Source organism: Zosterops lateralis, assembly GCF_965231275.1.
Source record: "Zosterops lateralis genome assembly, chromosome: 6".
Taxonomy (NCBI): Eukaryota; Metazoa; Chordata; class Aves; order Passeriformes; family Zosteropidae; genus Zosterops; species Zosterops lateralis.
Window position 1 is genome coordinate 39828915 of NC_139761.1, and position 19731 is coordinate 39848645.

Below are 19731 nucleotides of genomic sequence, written 5' to 3' on the forward strand. Positions count from 1 at the left end.
ACAAGGATTTCTCTTCTGGCATAAGGCTTTCACTATATGTGTGACACAAACTGCATCATCTAAACTGAAATTCTTCACTAAGAGTTGAAAACCACTGAAGATTTCTGTTCAACCATGCAGTTGCTCATTGCTCATCCTGAATTCACCTGGCAATGATGCATTTTCTTTAGCACAGAGCTAAGACAGCTGGAAGTTTGAAGCTATTCCAGATGTCAAAGATTACTTCCTTTCCTTGGGATGATGGCTGTGCTGCACTCCATTGCTGTCACACAAATAAGCCTGCTCTGTCCATCACTGTTCAGACTCGTGAGCTATTCCTCCCTACAGCAAAGCACTTGCAGACTAAGTGGCACTGCAGCTTCGACCCAATGTGTATTTTAGTTCTACTTGCTTGAGTCGCACATCAGGTGCAAACGAGTTGATATTCAGTTGATGTTTGGGAAATCTCCTCTTGAAGTGTGAATGCTAAAGCTCTCTCTTTTCATTTCTACATCCCAAACACAAAATGCCTTGGCATCTTTGTAAAACAGGTTGTAGAGCAATAGCAGAAAATGTGGTACCTTGCATTCTTGCATTTATTCATATAACAAGTATCTCTGATGACTGGAAGAAGGGCACTAAAACTACTGGTTACTTTTCCCAATCAAGATAACCTCTCTTGCCTCAAGAAATCTTGTAACAGGATCACTGAAGCTCCTGTGCTGTGATACTTTGAGAAATACCCATTAGAGGTCCAAGATAACTTTTCTCAATTTATAATTCCCATTCTAATAAATACTGAAATATTTTAGTCTTCTTTTCTTCTATACTACTTTTTCTCCTGCCAAATATCTGATCAATGGATAAAAATCATACCTCCTTGCCTGAAGGCAGTTACCAAGGCAGTGAATAACTCTGCACATAGTCTTGAAGAACAAGCAATACTAACCATGACCAGATTGAAATAAAACATTTCAGACATTCATGGCAAGGCTGAAAAATCAAAAAGCAGAAATATAGATCTGAGTCCACTTGACTATTGCAGCTGTCTCAGTAACCAAACTAACGTTATGACTTGGAAAACTGGACATATTCACTTAAGAATACTCTCTAGTTCAAGAGCCAGAACAGTGGGTTCTTGGATCTCAGTGCTAAAGACTAATAACCAGGAAATCTCAAAAACTATGAGAATTTGTCTCACTTCCCACCTACTCTAAAATAGGCACTAAAGGAAAAATCAGAGTGGGCATTCTGAAGAGATTTGTGGCAGATGACTCAGTAACTGATAATCAGTAGCCACATGCCAGAAAAACATGCAAGAAATAGTTAAGGAGCCACCTGCTCACAGCAAAGTTTCCCAGTAAGTTCAGTTAGATAATGGATTTCAGGCAGAATCTTACTTAACTCCAAGTGAATCTAAATATTTAAGAATCACATAAGCATCTACCTTTTATGAAATTCAACCAATTCAGGATACTGTTAGTGATTTTAGAAGAAAATTTACACAACATTATAAACATTTCCTTCATTTCAAACATATTTTGTTTCAACCAATGACTCTTCAACTGATGTGCAGGTTACTTGGCAAGGAATGGATTTATTATTAATGAGATAGACAATTATAGTATATCGATGATCCTGCCACATTTCCTGCTTTCCTCTTTAGAGAAGTAGTGCCAGGGAGCACTAATGTTTTCAGAATCCCTACTTGTAGCAGAAGAACTAAAAGAACCTTCCCCCTACCATGCAAAGATAATCCTAAAAGGGTATCAAGTTTTGGAGGCCTAGCAGAAACATGGATATAGAGTACACAGCAGTGCTACCATGGATTTCTTTACCCCATAGTGAAAGATGGGTATGTTCTTCTCACTTTGTAGGTCATTTACTTTCTAAACAAAACTACCTAACACATAAATCTTTATGCTCCAGTGTTCATGGCTATAAAATAGTCACTTTTCAATCATCTGCTTTTCTACAGATGCTGTGTTCCTGCTTTCTTTTGCAAGTAAACAGAATGTCCTAGGCCTCCATCAATTATTTTGTTACCTATTAAAAAAACCCCAGAAGATACAAAAGAGGAAACATGTAACCCAGCAGTCAGGATAAGGCATTGATTTTTCCCCAATGTAACATTAGAAACTTAGACAGGGAAAGGAAAACCAGAAAAAACACAGCCATGCAAAAATGATCACTCAGAAAGGGTGAAAACACTCCTCAGAACAGCACACACCTTCCCAAAATAAGCATCAGCAATAATTTTGACTGTGAGCAGAGGCTGAAAGAGAACAGTAAGCACCTAAAGAAAAAACAATTCTTTACATCACTGTATTTAAAATTTTCTTTTAAGGAATTTTTGCAGTATATACATTAGCACCCACGTCTCTGAGTAGATATAAGATTTGTGCTCCTGTCCTGGGGGCTCTTCAGCAGGAATACAACTGAACATATTAAGCTGCTAGATGCAAGCTGTAGCCACTCTATCATTTCCTAGCTCAGTCTAAAGACATATGGATTAATTTTAAACATCTATCACAGCAGCAGTATTTCCAACAATGCTGCTTCTTCAAGACTTAGGTCCAGACACAATTCTAGGAGAATACAGTATCTCATTTTATGCAGAGATCCCAAGAACATAGCCGAGGGGAATGGAAAAAAGAATAAAAATGTGATAGGTTTATTATGGCTGTGCAATGCCAAGTCAGTGCAGTAAAATCTCTCTGATGAACTAACCTAGAGAAAAACAATAGAGGAGACAACAAAAGACACTAGGAGGGAGTTCAGCAAATTTGTGATCTCTGGTACAAAGAGTAAGACTGAAAGGACAGACATACACAAAAAATAAAAAAAACAAATTCAAGATAGTCAGAAAATGCAAGCTCTTGTAAACCAGAAGTCAAGCGTGCTCCATGATATAAATCCCCACCAAATACTTTTCTAAATCCATTGAACTGGTGAAACACACCCAACGACCACACTCAAGCAGGACATACAAGAAAGCTGCAATGCTTGAAAAATGTTCCCCGACAACTTCTGGCAGAAGAGAATGCCTGTGCCTTAGAGGTGAAAATGTCTGGGCCAGAATTCCTCAGGAATTTAAAGGAGTGTATTCTAAGGTTGCCTCTCAACTTCCTTCTCGTAACAGCCCTATTAAACAAGCATGCTGTTATCAACCTTTAGTGCTTCTTCATGTATTTATCACTCATTTTACGCTCCGTCTCTTCTGGTTTTTATATTCCTCTTCCTACTTCATTCCAGCAGTGCCTGTCGGGCCTTCTCGTACGTGAGGACCGCAAATCCTCACGCCGCGCTGAACTCCAGTTTCCCTGCCCGTACTTCTCATACGCCTGACTCGCCTCCACCCCCTGGCGCCCCAGCGCACATTTCCCTGCTCGGGCGGACAGACCCCACCGCACCGACGGCGACACCAACCGCACCCCATGTTCCTCTAAGCGCCCGGGGCTCGCAGCCCGGCCGGCTGACGGCGGCCGAGCCCGGGGAGCCGCTCTCCCGCCGCGGGGTCCGCCCGGCCTCGCCGCAGCCCCCGCTCCCCTCCCCGAATGGCGGCGCGGCCCCGCGGGCTGGGCTCGCTCCCGCAGCGCCGCCGCCGCCGCCCGCAGCGCTGTCAGCGCCCGGATCAGATACGACACCCGGCACCTCCGGCTGCGGGCCCCGAGGGGCTCCCGGCGGGGCGGCGCCGCCCCGGGATGGCGCGCAGGGGGCGGCGGCGGCGGCGGCTCCCCCGCGGGCGGGAGCGGAGCGGCCCGAGCGGCCTCGCGGCGGGACCGGGCACCGGGGGCAGGGGCACGGAGCCGTTACCTGCGCGAGACGGATCGCGCTTCCCGCCGGCTCGGCCCGGCCCGGCCCCGCTCGGCCCCGCGCCGCGCCGTTCCTGCCGCGCCGTTCCTGCCGTGCCGTGCCGTGCCGTGCGCGGCCCGAGCTCCTCCCGGCGGCGCCGCCCTCACCTGCCCCGAGATCCGCCCGCGCCCCGCTCCGCTCCGCTCCCTGCGCCGCCTCGGGCCGGCTCCGCAAGATGGCGGCGCTTCCGGGAGAGACCACGGCGGGCGCGGCGTGGGGGGGCCGGGGCGGTGCGCCCGCCCCCCCCGCGCCGCCGGCCCCGCCTGGCCCCGCCCGGCCCCGCCCCGCGCCGGGCCCCGACCCCGCGGCCGGCCCTCCCTCCGGCCAAACCTCCGGCGCCGCTCCGTGCGCGCCCCCGCCGCGCTCTCCCGCCCATCCGCCCCGGCGCGGCGCGGCCCCGGCGCGCATGGGGGTGGTGGAGGCGCTGGGCGCCGGCGCGGCGCGGCTCTTCTTCTACCCGTCGCTGCTGTACACGGTGGCGCGGGCGCGCCTGCCCGGCTCCCGCCGGCCCTGGTTCCACCGCATCGACCAGGCCGTGCTGCTCGGGGCGCTGCCGCTCCGGGGCCGCATCCGCAGGGTAAGGCGGGCGCGGCGGGGCGGGCCGGGCCGGGCCGGGAGGAACGGAGGTCGCTGACGGTGCCTGTGCCCGCAGCTGGTGGCGGAGGAGAACGTGCGCGGCGTGGTCACCCTCACCGAGGACTACGAGACCCGGTTCCTCTGTTTTTCCCCCCAGGTGAGCCCCGGGATTGCTGTATCCCCCCCACCCCGGCCGGGTCTCCCGTCGCTCCCTGTCCCGGCACAGTTGGGGCTTTGGCCGCCTCCTGCCGGCAGCGACGCCAAGTCCCCTGGCAGTAAAGACGGGACTACTCCTTCCTAATCCGACTTTAAAACTATGCGACAAACCAGTAAAGCGTAAAGGTGCGAGTGAACTGCAGCTGCAGTGGCAAGGAAAGGAAGGGAGCATACAACCTACATCACTATACAGGAATCCCTTTGGGTTGGGGAGAGATCCCAACCTCCCTCTTCTCCTTTAGCTGAAACACGTTTTTTCAGTCCCTTTTAACTACTACCTTCTGATGGCCAGCACTGAGTTTTCATACATCTAGTCTGAAGGATTGACATTCAAAGCCTCTCTGAATTTCTCAATTGTCTCAACAGGTTCTGAGTTTCCTTCAATAAAAAAACCGACCCGGTTCACTGACCGAATCTGCTGTGTCTGTTACAGGAATGGGAGGCAATGGGAGTGGAGCAACTGCGTCTGGGCACTGTGGATCTAACTGGAGTCCCCACCTTGGAAAACCTGCACAAGGGGGTGGAGTTCATCCTGAGACACCGAGCCCGCGGTAACAGCGTCTATGTGCACTGCAAGGCAGGGCGCTCCCGCAGTGCCACCATGGTGGCAGCATACCTAATACAGGTCAGGAAGCTCTGCTAAATGGGGTTCATTTTCATAAAAAAATGGAAATAAAACGCAGACAACCTTTGCAGTTAACTCTCACTCAGGAAACATGAGGATGTACAGGTTAATTTCCATGATTTTACACAGCTTGGACACCTATTTTAAGAGAGGCCTCAAACTTACCTCGCTGTTTTGAATGCAAATGCAAATTTTGAATTATTCTGCTTTTCTTAATTCTTTCTGTGATTGAAGTGGGAATAACAAGTCATTCATGAGCGTAGGTTCACTGAGCAGATAAACATCCATTTTTGTTGTTCATATTTTCTCCTTGGTTCACTTGCCTGGTGAGCCATCCTACACTTTTCTATAAATACAATTCAGGATCAAGAGAACTGACTTGTTTTCTGAGTTCCTCTACCAACCCAACTGGGGAAGCCAGCACTAAGAACAAAATCCCACCTGTGGATTCTTCCCTTGGTGTTATTAAGCGCTCCCTGGAAAATTTTCCATTAGTGTTGAAGAGAAAAATTTCTCACTAAGTGCTGAAATGCAATGAAAGTACCAGTAGAGATAAAAAAAAAAAATAAATTAAAAAGCAAGCTGCAGTTTTCCTCTGGTCTAGTGGGGCTAGGACAGGAAACTAATCACAATACGAAGGAAGAGTGAGCGAGACGGAAAGTGGGGGGCGCAGGCAGCAACCATTCCTCTTTTACTGAGGGACTCATTTCACAGATGTGTGACTTGCAGGCCTCTCTGAGAAGAACATCTAGTAAACCTAAGGGGCAAAGCAGCAGCAAACTTTCTAACACCTCTAATATTGCCCATAGCCTCCAGGAGGGTTCCATTAACTGGTGCAAAGATGGAATGGATTTTCACTTGCTGGTTTCTGCCTTTTCAGCTGCATCACTGGAGCCCTCAGGAAGCAATAGAGGCCATTGCCAAGATTCGTCCCCACATCCTCATTCGACACAAGCAAGTCCAGGTCCTGGAGAAATTTCACAGGAACATAATGACCGAAAGGACTGCATGACTTAGTGGGAACTATCAAAATCCTCATCTCGGCTGCTATTAAAAAAGTTTTTATGATCTAACAAAAGCTTAAGCATTTTCATTCTTGACCATCAACAAAGAGCAGTTTTACAGTAAAGGGGAAATAGGGCTGTTTCATTAAAGCTTTCTTTCCTTATGGCTAATATCCTAGATCTCTTGGAGCCCCATAGTTCTTTTCCACACATCAGTGCTGAGTGAACTGCAATCCACAGGAAGTTCAAAAACATTTGTATTTGAAGCAAAGAGAAAAAACCAAAATACTTTGTCTCAGTGGAGACTTTATTCAGATTTTTACCCAAAGGGTTACAGTGCCAACAGAGAGGGGTAGGAGGAAGTGGTCTTATTTCTCTCTTTTCACCAACACTATGTTATAATTACAGGTGGGGATTTCCTGTACAGTAAAGGAAGCCAATGCTCTAAAAATGATCTCCCTCTTTATACTAGGTGATGACAGAGCAGTAAGCAAGTACTCAGTTGGTTACCACTCCTCTAGGAGAAGTGCTGAATGTAACCTAAGGGTCCTGGGATCAGTTCTGGAATCTGTCTGCCAGGCCCTCCTTCTGCAATAGGACACAGAAATGTTTAAATGGGGGCATCCCTGGGGGACACAGTGCACGTCTAAGTCTGTGACTGACACAGCAGCAACACGCAGTCTCCTAGACAGTTAAAATTAGCAGTCTGGGCCAAGGAGAATGCTCTCCATATGCCACAGGATTTTTTAGTGGTGGATTGGTTCCAGGCTAAAATAGCCATTTGCTGTTGTTTGGGCCTCAAACGCAAGCAGCTTATCATCAAGCAATCAAAGTAATAGTATTTAGTCCATCTGAAATCTAAGATACAACAGTTCAATACAGTTTCAACAGTGCTATGTAAAAGAACAGGCCCACAGTCAGAAAGCCTCTACTTCCTCTGCACAGGTACAGAGGATGGGGTCTTTACTGTATGTTGTGAGCTTGAAGTAATTGGGACTGGTGCTGAGGGTCATAGGTGTCTTCAAGCTGCACAGCAAGACACTTGCTGTTTTCTATCACCAGGCCTGCTTAGGCCAGGACAAACTGCAGGTTAGTGAGCAGCACTTTGATGCCACTTGTGACTGTTACAACAGAGGTGGCTGGGTTAAGTTTAAAAGTATTCGCGTCACCCTTTTTATAGCGGTCACGAAAGACATAGATGCTGCCATTGCAGCTGGCAATTTTCCAGAGGGATGGTACTGAGCTCCAGGCATCTGGGAGGCATAGCCGGGTGAAGCTATCCAGCAGGGGATTGTAGCAGAGCAGTGAATCCCCCTCGGCCACAATGAACACCACATCCTTGTGCACAGCAGCGTGCATGCGCCCTGCGAAAGGCAGTACGTATGGCTTCACGTGGCATTTCTCCGTGTTGGTATCATAGCACTGGATGAGCCGAGAGGGCTTGGTGAAGAAGTCTAAATCGTTTTCCTCCCCACCCAGCAGGTAAATGACACCATTAAGGTTCACCCCTGCAGCTCCAGAGACTGCCACTTCCAACTGGCTGGTCTCTGTCCAGACGTTGTCTCGTACTCTGTAATATATGACAGCATTAGAGAGAGTGTCCTGTAGAGTTTTCCCCCCCAGTGAATATATTGCATCCTTGCTTGGCACGGAAACGAGGGTGTGCTGGAGCCGGTCGCGGGGCAGAGGAGCACACCATTCCCAATCTATAGTTGCATTGTTGCATTTCCACATGCGTCGTGGAATGGAGCCACCGACGACGTACAGGTCGCTGCCGTGCTTGCAGGCCGCGGTGATCTGGTGACACAGGCTGTTCTGGCCACTCACACTGATGGAGTCATCGTCAGCACAGTGCAGAGAGACAGCGAGGGAATGTGTACGTGATGACTCCTTTCCAATCAGGTAGATGTGAACGTTTTCTCCAATCACCTGAGCAAAAGAGAAGTGTGTCAGCATAATTACATCTGTTCACACAAACATCAGTGATGCTCGAGACTGAATTTTTCAGTTTACAACTCACCGGTGGGCCTGAGGTGTATAACCTCCTTCCCAAGTCCTGCTACACTAGAACATTCAGGATTCAGAGCCTCAAGGCCTTTTCAAGATACCATTCATATCTGACACAGTAAAATAGCCACATATGTCACTGGAACACAAGTGTTCATGGTTTAGGTAAGGGCCAGTTACATCACTGACGGAGTACAGTTGCTACAAGGGGAACGCCAAACATGGATTTCTGAACAGTTTAGTTGATAACTGAGGTGAAATAAGTTATTTGTGGCACTGCTCCAATCACCAGTGAAAGCAGCCTCAGGTTAAATGAAAAAAAGCAGTCAGTGGGGTTGCTATTTATGACACTGAGTATTCTCTCACAAGCACCATGAATTTCAATGACATTTGTGTTCTGTGACTTTCAAGCCACACCTGTGAGCAGAATACCCTGCCCTGAGAAGTGTGAAACCAGCAAGTGCTACATCAGCCCCAGAACATAAGGTCTTTTTATACCTTCAGACTCGATCGCAGAGTCTCTGAAAAGCCCGCTCGCTCCTCCTTGTTGAAGTTGATCCAGGTTTCTATGGCAACTGCTGGATTCTGAGAACATGGAACGCCATCTGCAGTTCGGGGACAGAAAGGCAGTTATGATATCTAGACAAAAGTGCATGAACTCAAAACACTTCTTCCTGTGGCTGCCTCCCCCCACTCCCACCACAAACCCTGCTTTCTAGAGAGAAAAAACAGACACAGGTGTTTACAGATTTTGCCAGGCATGATCAGCACTGCCGGCCAGCCAACTACATGAAATTAATTTGGGTTACTATAATAAGACAGAGCTGTCAGATCTTAAGCACTTTGGATGATTCAGCAATCTATTCAGGAATCTATGTCCAAGGGAAAGAGGACAGGAAAGAGAACTTATGCTGTGTGACGATGACAAATACTTTCTTATTTAATCATCCAGGCAAAAAGATTCTGTTATTGAAAATCTCAGCACCTGCCTTTCTTTCTGGCTGGTCCTAGAAACCTGTCTAGCAAAAGTCACCTACAAAACGTGTCTGAGCACTGTCAGGCAGCTGACATTCATGCCTGAACATCTGGTGTTGCTGCTATCCTCTTAACATTTGGAAATCCCCAATGAGCTATTAGAGCTTTTCTTAGCTGTGTGACAGTAGGAAATACTCCACAGGCTGCATCAGATTTAAATCTCTTTCCAGACATATCTGGAAGTTTTGGTTAAGCCACAAAGTCTTCCATCATCATCATCAGTACATTACCTAAAAGATTTTAGGTATTTCCTTCCAGTTTGAAAGCCAGCAATTATGCCTGTGTTCATTGAGAAGCTTCCCTATGAAGACTCTCTCATTTTGCAGTCTATTCTCATGACAAGCTCTGAATTCAATGATGCTGAAGGCACCAGACAAATTCCAATGATTTTCTCTATAGTGGAAGGGAGCAGAAAGAGTGTGGCACAAAAGCAGGTATTTCAACTCTGTTTAAAAGGATTCCCATAAGCTAACCATTACAGGTAGTGCTTAAATGGAAAAAAAAATGGTTTTGAAATTGGTGCTAGAGTGCAACGGAAGGTAAAGTTAATAAATTACTATTTCATTAAATTAATTTTAATCCTTGCTACTGAACATTTCCACTATTTAATTCTCCATTAACTAAACAAAGATGCAGGAAAGGCAAAATAAAAGGATTTTTCCTACCAGCAGTAGGGAAATATTTCAGATTTTAATCCATTTTATGGATTAAAAAAGTTGCGGCATAAATGCTGAATAATGTGATTCTACATATGAAAATAGATGATGCATGGAAAAAAGTTATAATGAGCAATTGTTTTAATTTAGGACCACAAGCGTTAAAGTCCATAGTCCTAAAACTGGTTGTTATGTGGAATCCCTAGGAAATTAAACATGATTGACCTCTACAGTTTTATTTCATGATTTTAGAGGTTTTTTTAGATGAACTTACTTTAAGAATTTTAGCTGGATAGTTATCAAAATCACTCAAAGTTTATCACAGTTTTTCAGCTATCAGTACATATATTCAATAGGTTCTTGACTGTAAATTTCTTTAGATGCAATAGAGATAATTTAATGCAATATCTGTAGAGACTCTTGTACGCATAGTATCAACTTTAAAGGCTAGTTTAAATCTTTTGGATAGATTTGCCAGTGTTCCAAAGAGGCCAGCCAGCTAGGTTTATTTTTGCAACTGCATATAAAACACATGACACACAAAGTCTAGTTACTTACTCAGTTACAAAGAGTAATTAAAAGCAAGAAAGATGCACATTTGGACATATGAGCTGCTTCTACATTCTTGCTTCCTCTAGCAATGATACATAACTGCAGAAGAATGGACTGCAGCACCCTGGTGAGGTAACAAGTACTGACTGTACCTCCTAGGGCAGCAGATCTTTAAGGATTGGTGGAAACTGGACTAAGTTGTTTATGTGTTGACATGTCCTTCACAACTCTGAGTCACGGCATCCATTACTGTGGAAGGCTATTACCTTTACATTAAGGGTAATTACTGTATTACTCAAGATGTTACAATGCCTCTATTTCAGTCAGTTGAGTGCCTAAGTAATCCTAACAATTATATACAATTGTAAATAACACTAAAATAGTCTAAAAATATGTACTCAAGCCTTCATACAGATGTTGAGTTATTGTGTTACTATGTTAAATTATTATGAGCTAAAGGGATAAAAAAGACTTTCATCAGATGTGGACCTCTGGCAAGCCTTCTTTTACTTTTAATGCAAACAAAAATACAACAAATCGTTGGACATTGTGTTTAAAAAATGTGAAACACTTCTAACCTGTTGATTCAGGAACTGCTGTGAATTTCTGGCATACTGTATGTCCCTTTGCTATAGTTCAGATGTTTCATGTCCAGTAACAATTCATAGTTTGGGGCTTCTTCTGATAAAGGTATCCAGAATATTTTGCTCTGCCTTGCTTAGCTAAGTCTCTGAATAGACAGTGATTACGAAAGTTTGTATCTTTCCTTCTATTTCATTCACTTCTTGACCAGACTCTAAGTCTCTTTCTACAGCCACATCCTAGGTAGTTTCAAGAACTTCTCACCTGTAAGGATGTCTGTCAGCAGGCGTAGAGGCAGGTGTAGGAACTCCTCTGTCTCCTGCAGCTGAGACAAATGTGACTTTGCACAGTGTTTGGCAGCTGTGTAGAGCTCCATGTCACTGTGCTGATCTGCCAACCACATGACCTGCAGACAGTTTCTAACCTGCACCGTACGGGCCAGAAAACGGGAGCACTCTTCAAAAAGGGCAGTCAGCTGGTACATGTCTGCCACTTCATAGGTTTCCTGCAACTCCTCTGCCCTCAGCTTTACAGTTCCATGGTAAATATAGTCCACAAGGAGCTGAAAGACACTCTCGCTAACATCCTGCAGCTCAATCACCCGGTTGTGGGCCTCCTTTAGGTTGGAAGTGAACATGGAACGAAAAAAGCAGCTCTGAGCTGAGAGAACCAAACGGTGCAGCTGGAATTCTTTGCCTTCCACTGATATTGTAACATCAGCAAAGAGCTCATCCTCCAAGCACAATTTCATAATACCCTGGGCCACACGGCCTGAGTGGGAGCGGTCGGTGAAGGTGTAGTTCACAAAGTAGTTTTCTTCTGCAGAGGAGCCTCCAGTCTCTTCTGATGACTCCATTGTGCTGCACAAATCAGACCTCCAGCAATCTGTAAAATCACAATAATTATACGGCTTTCTCTCACCACTAACAAGATTATGCAGTACTTCAGGGTATGGGGAAAAATCAAACATATTGGTAAGAGTCCATCATATTTTAGACTGAACATAAATAGCACAGCCAGAAACTCGTGCTTGAGCTTCAGAATCTCACATAGCAAATGAGTAGTTGGCATAATTAAAATTATAATATATACCAAACTTCCAGTACAGTGAACATCACATCCCAGCAGGGCTGGGAGGCACGCAGATCTTTTCACCGCTCATTTCACTGACACAAAGAAATGCAGCAAGTTATTCAAGTGGAAAGTCCGGCAACTGCCCTGGGAAACTTGCAAAGCCAAAAGAAGTGGCAGCAGCATAGCTGGACTAGATGTGAAAATGATTCAAGTATCATACTAAAAAAGAGCACAGGCAGCAGTTCATATGATCAGGAGGTGTTAATTACTGTCCAAACCCAATGATGAATCTGTATCAAGGTGAATTTGTTTTTACCAAAAAGATGCATGAGATGTCTGCCCAGTGTAGCCAGCGGTCCTTCAAGCTAACCAAATGAGATAACTGATGGTTATGCTGTTTGTTAATGTGCCAGTCAACTTCAGCATGCAAACCAACACGTAAGATGTTGTTAGTCACTGCCTCCCAAGTGGAAAGGGGAGAAAAATTTGAAAGAAAACACCTCTTAGTAGGTACCATGGATGTTTGCAGAGCTCCAGGTAGTTTGTAGGTCAGAAAAGTTTCTGAAACACAGAAGGGCTACTACAGCAAGGAGCTCTTCTTTACCATGGCTCTGACAGCATTGGGAACAGTTGCCTATCTGCATTCACTTCAGATGCATTTTTATAATTGAACTACCAGCTATGATGTCTGATATCAGAAATTTCTTCCATTAACAATGAACATTATTTCAAGTACAATGTTTCACAAAGATGTGATTTGTTTTCTCGAACAGATTTATAGTTACTCTTCCAGGATTTATCGTGTCAAACATGCATTTTCTTACAATTACTCTGCTTGAGCAGGAGGGCTCCTAAGTTCTTTGCTCAAATTATGTCCATGGGAAGTAGTGTCTACATCCCTAATTGGATGGAGAAGCCCATCTCATCTCTGGTGATAGCCTGCCTTAATTACACTCTTATCTCGATTTTACAGTAGTTCTGGTCTGTCTGAAAAGTACCCATCCATTAGTCTGTAAGAGACTGAGGAACTGCAGCCAGAACACGTCAGTACTATTTTTCCAAGCTTTACGAGGTATGAGCCTATCCTGCAAATTGGCTTCCACTTCAGTTAAAGCTCTTTATCCTTACAGTCAAGGTGCTTAGGAGCTTCAGCCCAGAATGCAGAAGAGACCCCGCAGAGCACCAGGCTATGGACAGATGAACCACTCTGCCCCCTTGGCACGGCAGAACCAGCTGCCCACATGGCCCTGCACAGCTCCCAGAGGACGGATGCCAAGACACAAAAGACATGCCAAGAAGCGGCTAAAAACTATGCAAATCTCACATCTTCCTTGCAGACACCCAGACAAAGCTCCGCTTTGTGGTGTCTCTGCTACAAAGAAAGAGGCATGCAGGACAGTTAACTTAAGTTGGAAAATCCTCTGAGACCATCGAGGCCAACCTGTGGCCGAACACCACCATGTCAACCAAACCACGGCACTGAGTGCCACATACAGTCTTTCCTGAAACAGCAACACCACCACCTCCCCGGGCAGTCAATTCCAGTCTCTAGTCATCCTTCCCGTGAAGAAATTCTTCCTCATGTCCAGCCTAAACCTGGCCTACTGCAGCTTAACCCTGTGTTCTCTCGCTGCCTGGGAGAAGGGGCCAACCCCCACCTGGCTACACCCTCCTTCCAGGCACTTGGAGAAGGTGATAAGGTCATCTTTGAGCCTTCTTTTCTCCAGGCTAAGCAAACCCAGCTCCCTCAGGCGCTCCTCACAGGACCTGTGCTCCAGCTTCCTTCTTTCCCTGCTCCTGACAGTGTGGCGGGTGCCACGGCGGCGCCCGGGATGGGGGAACCCCTAAGCACGACTGACAGCGACCCCACGGTCCGAGGCGGGGAGAAGGAAAGCAGGGAGGGAGGCTGATCCTGGAGAAAGGCAGATTGCCCCAGGGCGGCACTGATGCCGTGCACGGCTCAGCCTGGTGTCCGCCGCCCTCCCCGCCCACGGCTCCCGCCGCTGTGCCCCGTCCCCGGGCCGCCCCGCCCCGCGGCACCCACCTGCGGCGCCTCCCTTCATGCCGCCGCCCCGGGCTGCCCCAGCGGCCGCTCCCAGCCCTCACCCTGCGCCAGGCGCCGCCGGGCACTCTCCGATTCCGCCCGCCGACCCGGAGCCGTCCCCGGGAAGCTCTTGGCGCGCTTCCGGCCCCGGGGGCAGCGCGGCGGCGGCGGCGCTTTCCGCTTCCGGCCCGTGCCCTTGCCCGGCCGTGTCCCGGCGGGATGTGGGCGGCGGCGGCGCGGGGCCTGGCGCGGGCCGCGCTCCGAGGTGAGGCCGCGGGGGCTCGGGGGCTCTACCGGGGATGTGCCGGGGCCGTGCCGGGGCCGGGCCGGGGCCGCGGGCCGGGGCGGGCGGTTGGCGGCGGTCGGTGAGACGTGTCCGTTTCTCTCCGCAGCTGGCGCGGCACCGGCGGCGGCGCGGGCCCGGCTGGCGGGGAGCTCCGCCGCGGACACTCGCCGTAAGTGCGGGGCCGGTTCGGGGCGGGGGGCCCAGGGGGGCCGAGGCGTTCGGTTGTGCCGCTCCCAGCCGGCGGGAGGGCCCCGAACCGGCCCACGGACCTGCCCGGCAGCGGAACCGCGTTAGTGAGCTGTCGGGAAAGGGCTGGTCCGGTCACTCGAAACACCAATTGCGCAGAAAAGTGTGTGATAACCGTGCTTGCTCTGGGATCCTGTCTGCAGCCTTTCTCAGATGCAGAGCCAAGCCTGCTTTATCTGCAAAGCTGCCTGGGCAACAGCTTCATAGCCCCTCATCGCCCTGACTCTTAAAGGCCTTTAGTCGTAACGGTGAAAAAACCCACCCCAGCAACGTGGCGTATTGTGATTACCTGGGGCCTGCCTCGATGTTGGCACATCTAGAAAAACAAGGCCCTTTCTAGACCCAGGTTGAATGACACGAATGGTTCCTAAGGTCAGATTGTTCTGTCATCTCTGCTGCTCTCTTTTTCATCTGGCTATTTATTTCTCTATCATCTTATTGGCTAATTCGTGCTGCTCTTTAGAGTTAACAAAATTTTAGCAGTGACACAAATTTCCTTCATTATCCAAGTGTCCAGTTCCACCTTCTGTGTAACACAAGTGTGTTGCTATGGTGTAGTCTCTGACTGACAACTAGACTGGTTAAAGGGACTTACTATCCTCTTTCTGTAGCTTTCTGTATTCCTTGTCATAATTTTGGAAACTTTATTTTTCCCCTTTAGCTACTGTCAGACCAAAAAATGAGGTAGAACACAAGCAGCTCTGTGCTTTTGGGGAGTATGTGGCTGAGATTCTGCCCAAGTATATCCAGCAAGTACAGGTAGGTGCTGTTCAAGAAATTGTTCTTGTGGCAGGACATGATCCAATGAACATGCCACTTTGTTACCTGTTCAGAGAAGTTGTTTTGGGGAAGAAAAATGGTCAGAATTAAATGGAAAGTACTGCTGTTGTTCAGCCCCATTAAAAGCCCCTTGCCATTTTGTCTCTGCTGTGTCTCTTTGTTTGAGTATTTTGCTGAAAGCACCATCGTGTTCAGTCCTGATGGTGTTTGTACTCATGCCCTTCCCACTGTTCTGTTTTCATCAGGTGACCTGTTTCAATGAGCTGGAACTTTTGATCCATCCAGATGGGATCATTCCTGTCCTGACCTTCCTTCGTGATCACACCAATGCCCAGTTCAAATCTTTGGCTGACCTGACTGCTGTTGATGTCCCGTCTCGGCAGTACCGCTTTGAGGTAGGAACTGCTCAGAGGGTGCTTGGAGAGCTACACAAGTGCTGATGGCCTGTGGGTGCTGTTGCAGCTCTGACCCCTTTCTTTGGTTTCTGGCAGTGAGAAAAAAATTTCAAGAGCTGCAGATACAATTCTTTAGGTCAAAGGCATCCAGTTGCTGAAGAAGTGGAATATTTTTTTAATTCAATATTTTTCTTTCAAAAATTAAGGTAGTAGATTCATAGAAATAATAAAAATATAGACCCTAATTTATTCATGCTTTCCAGTCACCAAGGCAGTATCAAACAAGGCTTTAAAATTCCTTACAGATTTCTGGGATCTTTTTTTCAGTCTGCTTGTAATACGTATTTCTTCTCCAGAGATTATAATAATCTTCATAAATAGCCTTTGTACTAGACTTCATCACCATAGAAGTTGGAAACTTCTGGTTTCTGGTGTTCCTGGTGTCTAGCTCGCTTACTGAAAATTACGTGTATTTTTTCTTACCTTTCTCCCACTGCTAGTAATTGCAAGAGTGATTGATGGCCATTTTCTTTGAGATAGACCATTGTCAAGTGTTTCCATCCCTCCAGTAGTCTCTCTTTTAAGATTTGGTATCTCTGTTTACTTCTTTGTCATCAGTCACAATGTCTAAGTCTCTTCTAACTTTGGTCACACTTTTAAGGACCAAAGTGATAAGATACTGGAAACTCAGTCGATGGAGTGTCTTTTAGTGGCCAGCTCTGAAGTGCTGTATATGATCCTGCTCATAAAGAGTATTTGAAATAGTCCTTGTGTGGCTTTGCCTAGGCAGTGGTGTACTGCAAAGAGATGCATAAATTCTGCCTGTTCCTCTGCTTCAGATTGTGTACAACCTCTTGTCGCTGCGGTTCAACAGCCGGATCCGTGTGAAGACATACACCGATGAGCTGACACCTGTCGACTCAGCAGTGCCTGTGCACAAGGCAGCAAACTGGTATGAAAGAGAGGTGAGTGCTGGAGTGCTTGGGAACAGAGTCTTTGTGGAGAGAGGCTATATTTTCCCAATTAAAGTGGTTCCCCAACACTCTCAGGAAGAAAGAGAGAAGTGTTTCCCTGGCTGCCTTTTCAGAGTAGGAGATAAACTGGTGTTTGATTTGCTTTTGAATGAATTCCTGCATCAGTTTTGCTTGCACTGTACAAAGCCAGGTGTGTAACTGAAATTTAATGGACATAATGCATGCAGGTTTTTGGGTATTTTTTTTTCTTTTTTCAAATACAGTTCAACTAACTTGGCTCCCTTTCATTTAGGTTTGGGACATGTATGGTGTTTTCTTTGCCAACCACCCTGATCTAAGGCGAATCCTCACAGATTATGGGTTTGAGGGCCATCCATTCCGGAAGGACTTCCCACTCTCTGGTTATGTGGAGGTAGGAGATACAGTAATGACTAAAGTTACCAAGTCTCTCCAATGCTCTTTTCTGAGTTCCAGTACAAAGATGCAACTGCTTTACAATCACTTGTCTGTATTCCAGAGGAGTTGTATAAATCTGCATAGAGAATTGAATTATCACAAAAAATATCATCCATAATAAGGCAGCCTAAGACTGGAGAAATGGAGTAAATGTTATGTGCTGTATACCAAAGATACTTGTCAGGCAGAGACAGTACTCCTGCTTTCAGCACATTTTCTGGAAGATTAAAGTTTTCACTGCAAAACTGAGATGTGTAGAATGATAAAGGACTGAACTGTTTTTGATTCGGTTGGAACTTCACTTTGTTGAGGGTTTGTAGGCCCAGATTATAAAACTCTTGATTAAACTGACTCTTGGTGTTTGTTGTTTGCCTCTGTATGCCAGCCACGGGTGAAATGAGAGTGTTTGGTATCTGTCTAGTTTCAAATGACTGCCCTGCAGAAGCAGGTGTATTTGGTGCAGTGTTAAGACTGAGTTGAGTCTCAGAAGGAAACAGTGAAGTTCTGCAAATAAAAGGCTGTTTAAGAAATGTAGAAATAACAAAATCCTGTAAGCAAGGATAAGGCAGCATCTGCTGAGCTGGGGTTGAGATCCAGAGTGGCACAGTGAGGATAAAACAAGCCAATCAGAAGTGTCTGGTACTCACCTCTATTCCATCCTGGTTGTCTTTTTCTCCCCTTGTTCTGAGTGTTACGCTAAAAATTAGAACAACTAAAACCACAGAAATGCTATATTATAAAGATTCATGAATGTAGTCCTCAGCCATGCACGCCCAAGATGGGCCATCTTATTTCAGTGACTTGGGAGAAATTCCTTTGTCAAATGACAAATTAAACATGTACTGAATTTCATGTGGACTGTTAGGGTGAGTGCTCCTAATTCTGGGTGCTTAGTCATGACACCTGAGGGCATGGTAGAAAAGCAAAGAGGAGGAGGGTTTTCTTGGACACTCCAGAGATGTCAGTAGCATCTGGAGAGCTCTTAGTAGTGAGAACTGAAGCTGTGGTAGAGGCCTGTGGGCCTGTGGTTTTTCCAGGGATAAGAAGTAGAGTTGTCTGCACAGAGGGTGGTCTGGGTGGTCACTGGGTCATTGTGCACAGCAGACATGCTGCAGGAGCAGGGTGAGAATGACTGGCCTGTGCCCTTTGTGCTGTTCCAGGTGCGGTATGATGATGAAGTCAAACGGGTGGTGGCAGAGCCCGTGGAGCTGGCTCAGGAATTCCGCAAATTCGACCTGAACAGCCCGTGGGAGGCATTTCCTGCCTATCGGCCAGCTCCAGAGCCCCTGAAAATAGAAGCAGGGGCCAAGAAAGAAGATGCCAAATAGCAGCAGAAGGAAGCGGATGTGCAGCACCATCCTTTCTGTTCTAATATAGTATTTATAATAATAAAAATTGATATGAGGAACTTGCCTGTTGTGATCTCGTAATGTTTTCAAACTAGATGAAAAGCACAAGGCCCGGAATGCTAATTTACAATCTTATGATTCAAATGGTAGATGTTTATCTGGTGCTTTGAGTTGTAAAACGGGGGATTTGTCTTTTTGGTTTGCAAATTGAACAGAGTGCAGGCATTGCCTGTGGCTAAGTGTTTCCTGAACACTACAACTGCCAGCTGTCCCTGCAGGTAAAAATCAGAACCTGAACACTCCCTAGGAGACTGCACTGAAGCAGCTGTGGAGTTTGAGCAATGGGTTTCTTAGTTCCAGATGGGAAGATGATAATAACACGGCAAAAAGGCAAAGCCTGTGTAAATGGTTCTAATACAGTTCCTGTCAGGACAACACAAATGTACATGGGTCCAGACCAAAACAATTATGGAAGTCTCTATTGCTTCCATGGGAACTAGATCAGTCTCTTTTCTCCCAACATGAATTGGAGGTAACTTCTGATGTTACACTCCCTCAATTCTGGCTTTTTCTTCACAATCAAGCAGTCTTTATTTTCCCTGGAATCTTTAGAGTGTGCTTTTATTTTCCTGCAGCCAAAACTATACCTCTTCCTTGTCTCATAGACAAGAGTGTTTCTTTTTGTCAGTCTTCCAACTATTTTGAGCTCTATGATACAATAGCATTACCACTTTCTTTGCTCTTGTGGAGAATCTCTTTTTTTTCCAAAAAAGCTGATGAATGCTGTAGTTCTAGTCCACCCACCACCTGTTTGAATAGGATTGCATTACAGTAGTCATCAATTAATAATGTCCCTTGTCTTTGGTCCAGAAAATGCATAATGCTGTTCTGCATCAGAAAGCTGACTAACTTCATTAAGATCTGAAAATTATTGTATAAGAGATTTCATAAAATAATTCACAAGGGGTTTGTGGAGATTCCTTGAATGAATACTTAAGCTTTTTAATTGTAAAAGCACTAATTAAAATAGGGGTTTGGGG

At 46.4% G+C, this 19731-nt stretch overlaps 4 protein-coding genes across 12 annotated transcripts in view; 2 read left to right on the top strand and 2 right to left on the bottom strand.

Annotated features, from left to right (window-relative positions):
• The window catches only part of CELF1 (CUGBP Elav-like family member 1), a 61101-nt gene extending 57090 nt beyond the window's left edge, over positions 1–4011 (bottom strand). For 4 of the 8 annotated variants that reach the window (XM_083862934.1, XM_083862933.1, XM_083862932.1 and 1 more), the window contains exon 1: positions 3942–4011. The gene's annotated coding sequence lies outside the window, so the exon portion shown is untranslated. The remainder of the gene's footprint in view (positions 1–3941) is intronic. The other 4 variants (XM_083862930.1, XM_083862929.1, XM_083862928.1 and 1 more) reach the window with 1 other exon arrangement.
• Positions 4012–4240: 229 nt separating this feature from the next.
• Positions 4241–6394, top strand: PTPMT1 (protein tyrosine phosphatase mitochondrial 1; the record flags this gene model as incomplete). Its single annotated transcript, XM_083863828.1, has 4 exons — positions 4241–4411; positions 4487–4567; positions 5060–5251; positions 6132–6394. The coding sequence occupies 4 exons, from the start codon at positions 4241–4243 to the stop codon at positions 6261–6263; spliced, it is 576 nt and encodes a 191-aa protein (XP_083719954.1). The 3' UTR covers positions 6264–6394.
• Positions 6395–6558: 164 nt separating this feature from the next.
• KBTBD4 (kelch repeat and BTB domain containing 4) lies at positions 6559–14390 on the bottom strand. Of its 2 annotated transcripts, none has more exons than XM_083864198.1 (4): positions 14206–14390; positions 11352–11972; positions 8761–8867; positions 6559–8184 (listed from the first exon to the last, which is right to left on the bottom strand). In XM_083864198.1, the coding sequence occupies exons 1-4, from the start codon at positions 14222–14224 to the stop codon at positions 7324–7326; spliced, it is 1608 nt and encodes a 535-aa protein (XP_083720324.1). In that variant the 5' UTR covers positions 14225–14390; the 3' UTR covers positions 6559–7323. The 2 variants fall into 2 exon arrangements, with proteins under 2 accessions (XP_083720324.1, XP_083720325.1); XM_083864199.1 differs by having other exon boundaries at positions 14268–14359.
• A 15-nt stretch (positions 14391–14405) lies between these two features.
• On the top strand, positions 14406–18755 carry NDUFS3 (NADH:ubiquinone oxidoreductase core subunit S3). Its single transcript, XM_083864200.1, has 7 exons — positions 14406–14470; positions 14598–14660; positions 15399–15496; positions 15763–15912; positions 16752–16877; positions 17179–17298; positions 18503–18755. Exons 1-7 carry the CDS (start codon positions 14425–14427, stop codon positions 18668–18670), a joined length of 771 nt encoding a protein of 256 aa, XP_083720326.1. The 5' UTR covers positions 14406–14424; the 3' UTR covers positions 18671–18755.
• Positions 18756–19731: the final 976 nt, after the last annotated feature.

Excerpts from the sequence above, each read along its gene's own strand:
- KBTBD4 (XM_083864198.1), bottom strand. Across the intron at positions 8,868-11,351 it reads GCTGACAGACATCCTTACAG|ATGGCGTTCCATGTTCTCAG; the intron begins GTGAGAAGTTCT and ends CCCGAACTGCAG. Across the intron at positions 8,185-8,760 it reads CTCTGCGATCGAGTCTGAAG|GTGATTGGAGAAAACGTTCA; the intron begins GTATAAAAAGAC and ends TCTTTTGCTCAG.
- NDUFS3 (XM_083864200.1), top strand. The coding sequence starts at position 14,425 with ATGTGGGCGGCGGCGGCGCGGGGCCTGGCGCGGGCCGCGCTCCGAG. Across the intron at positions 15,497-15,762 it reads AGTATATCCAGCAAGTACAG|GTGACCTGTTTCAATGAGCT; the intron begins GTAGGTGCTGTT and ends TGTTTTCATCAG. Across the intron at positions 17,299-18,502 it reads CACTCTCTGGTTATGTGGAG|GTGCGGTATGATGATGAAGT; the intron begins GTAGGAGATACA and ends GTGCTGTTCCAG.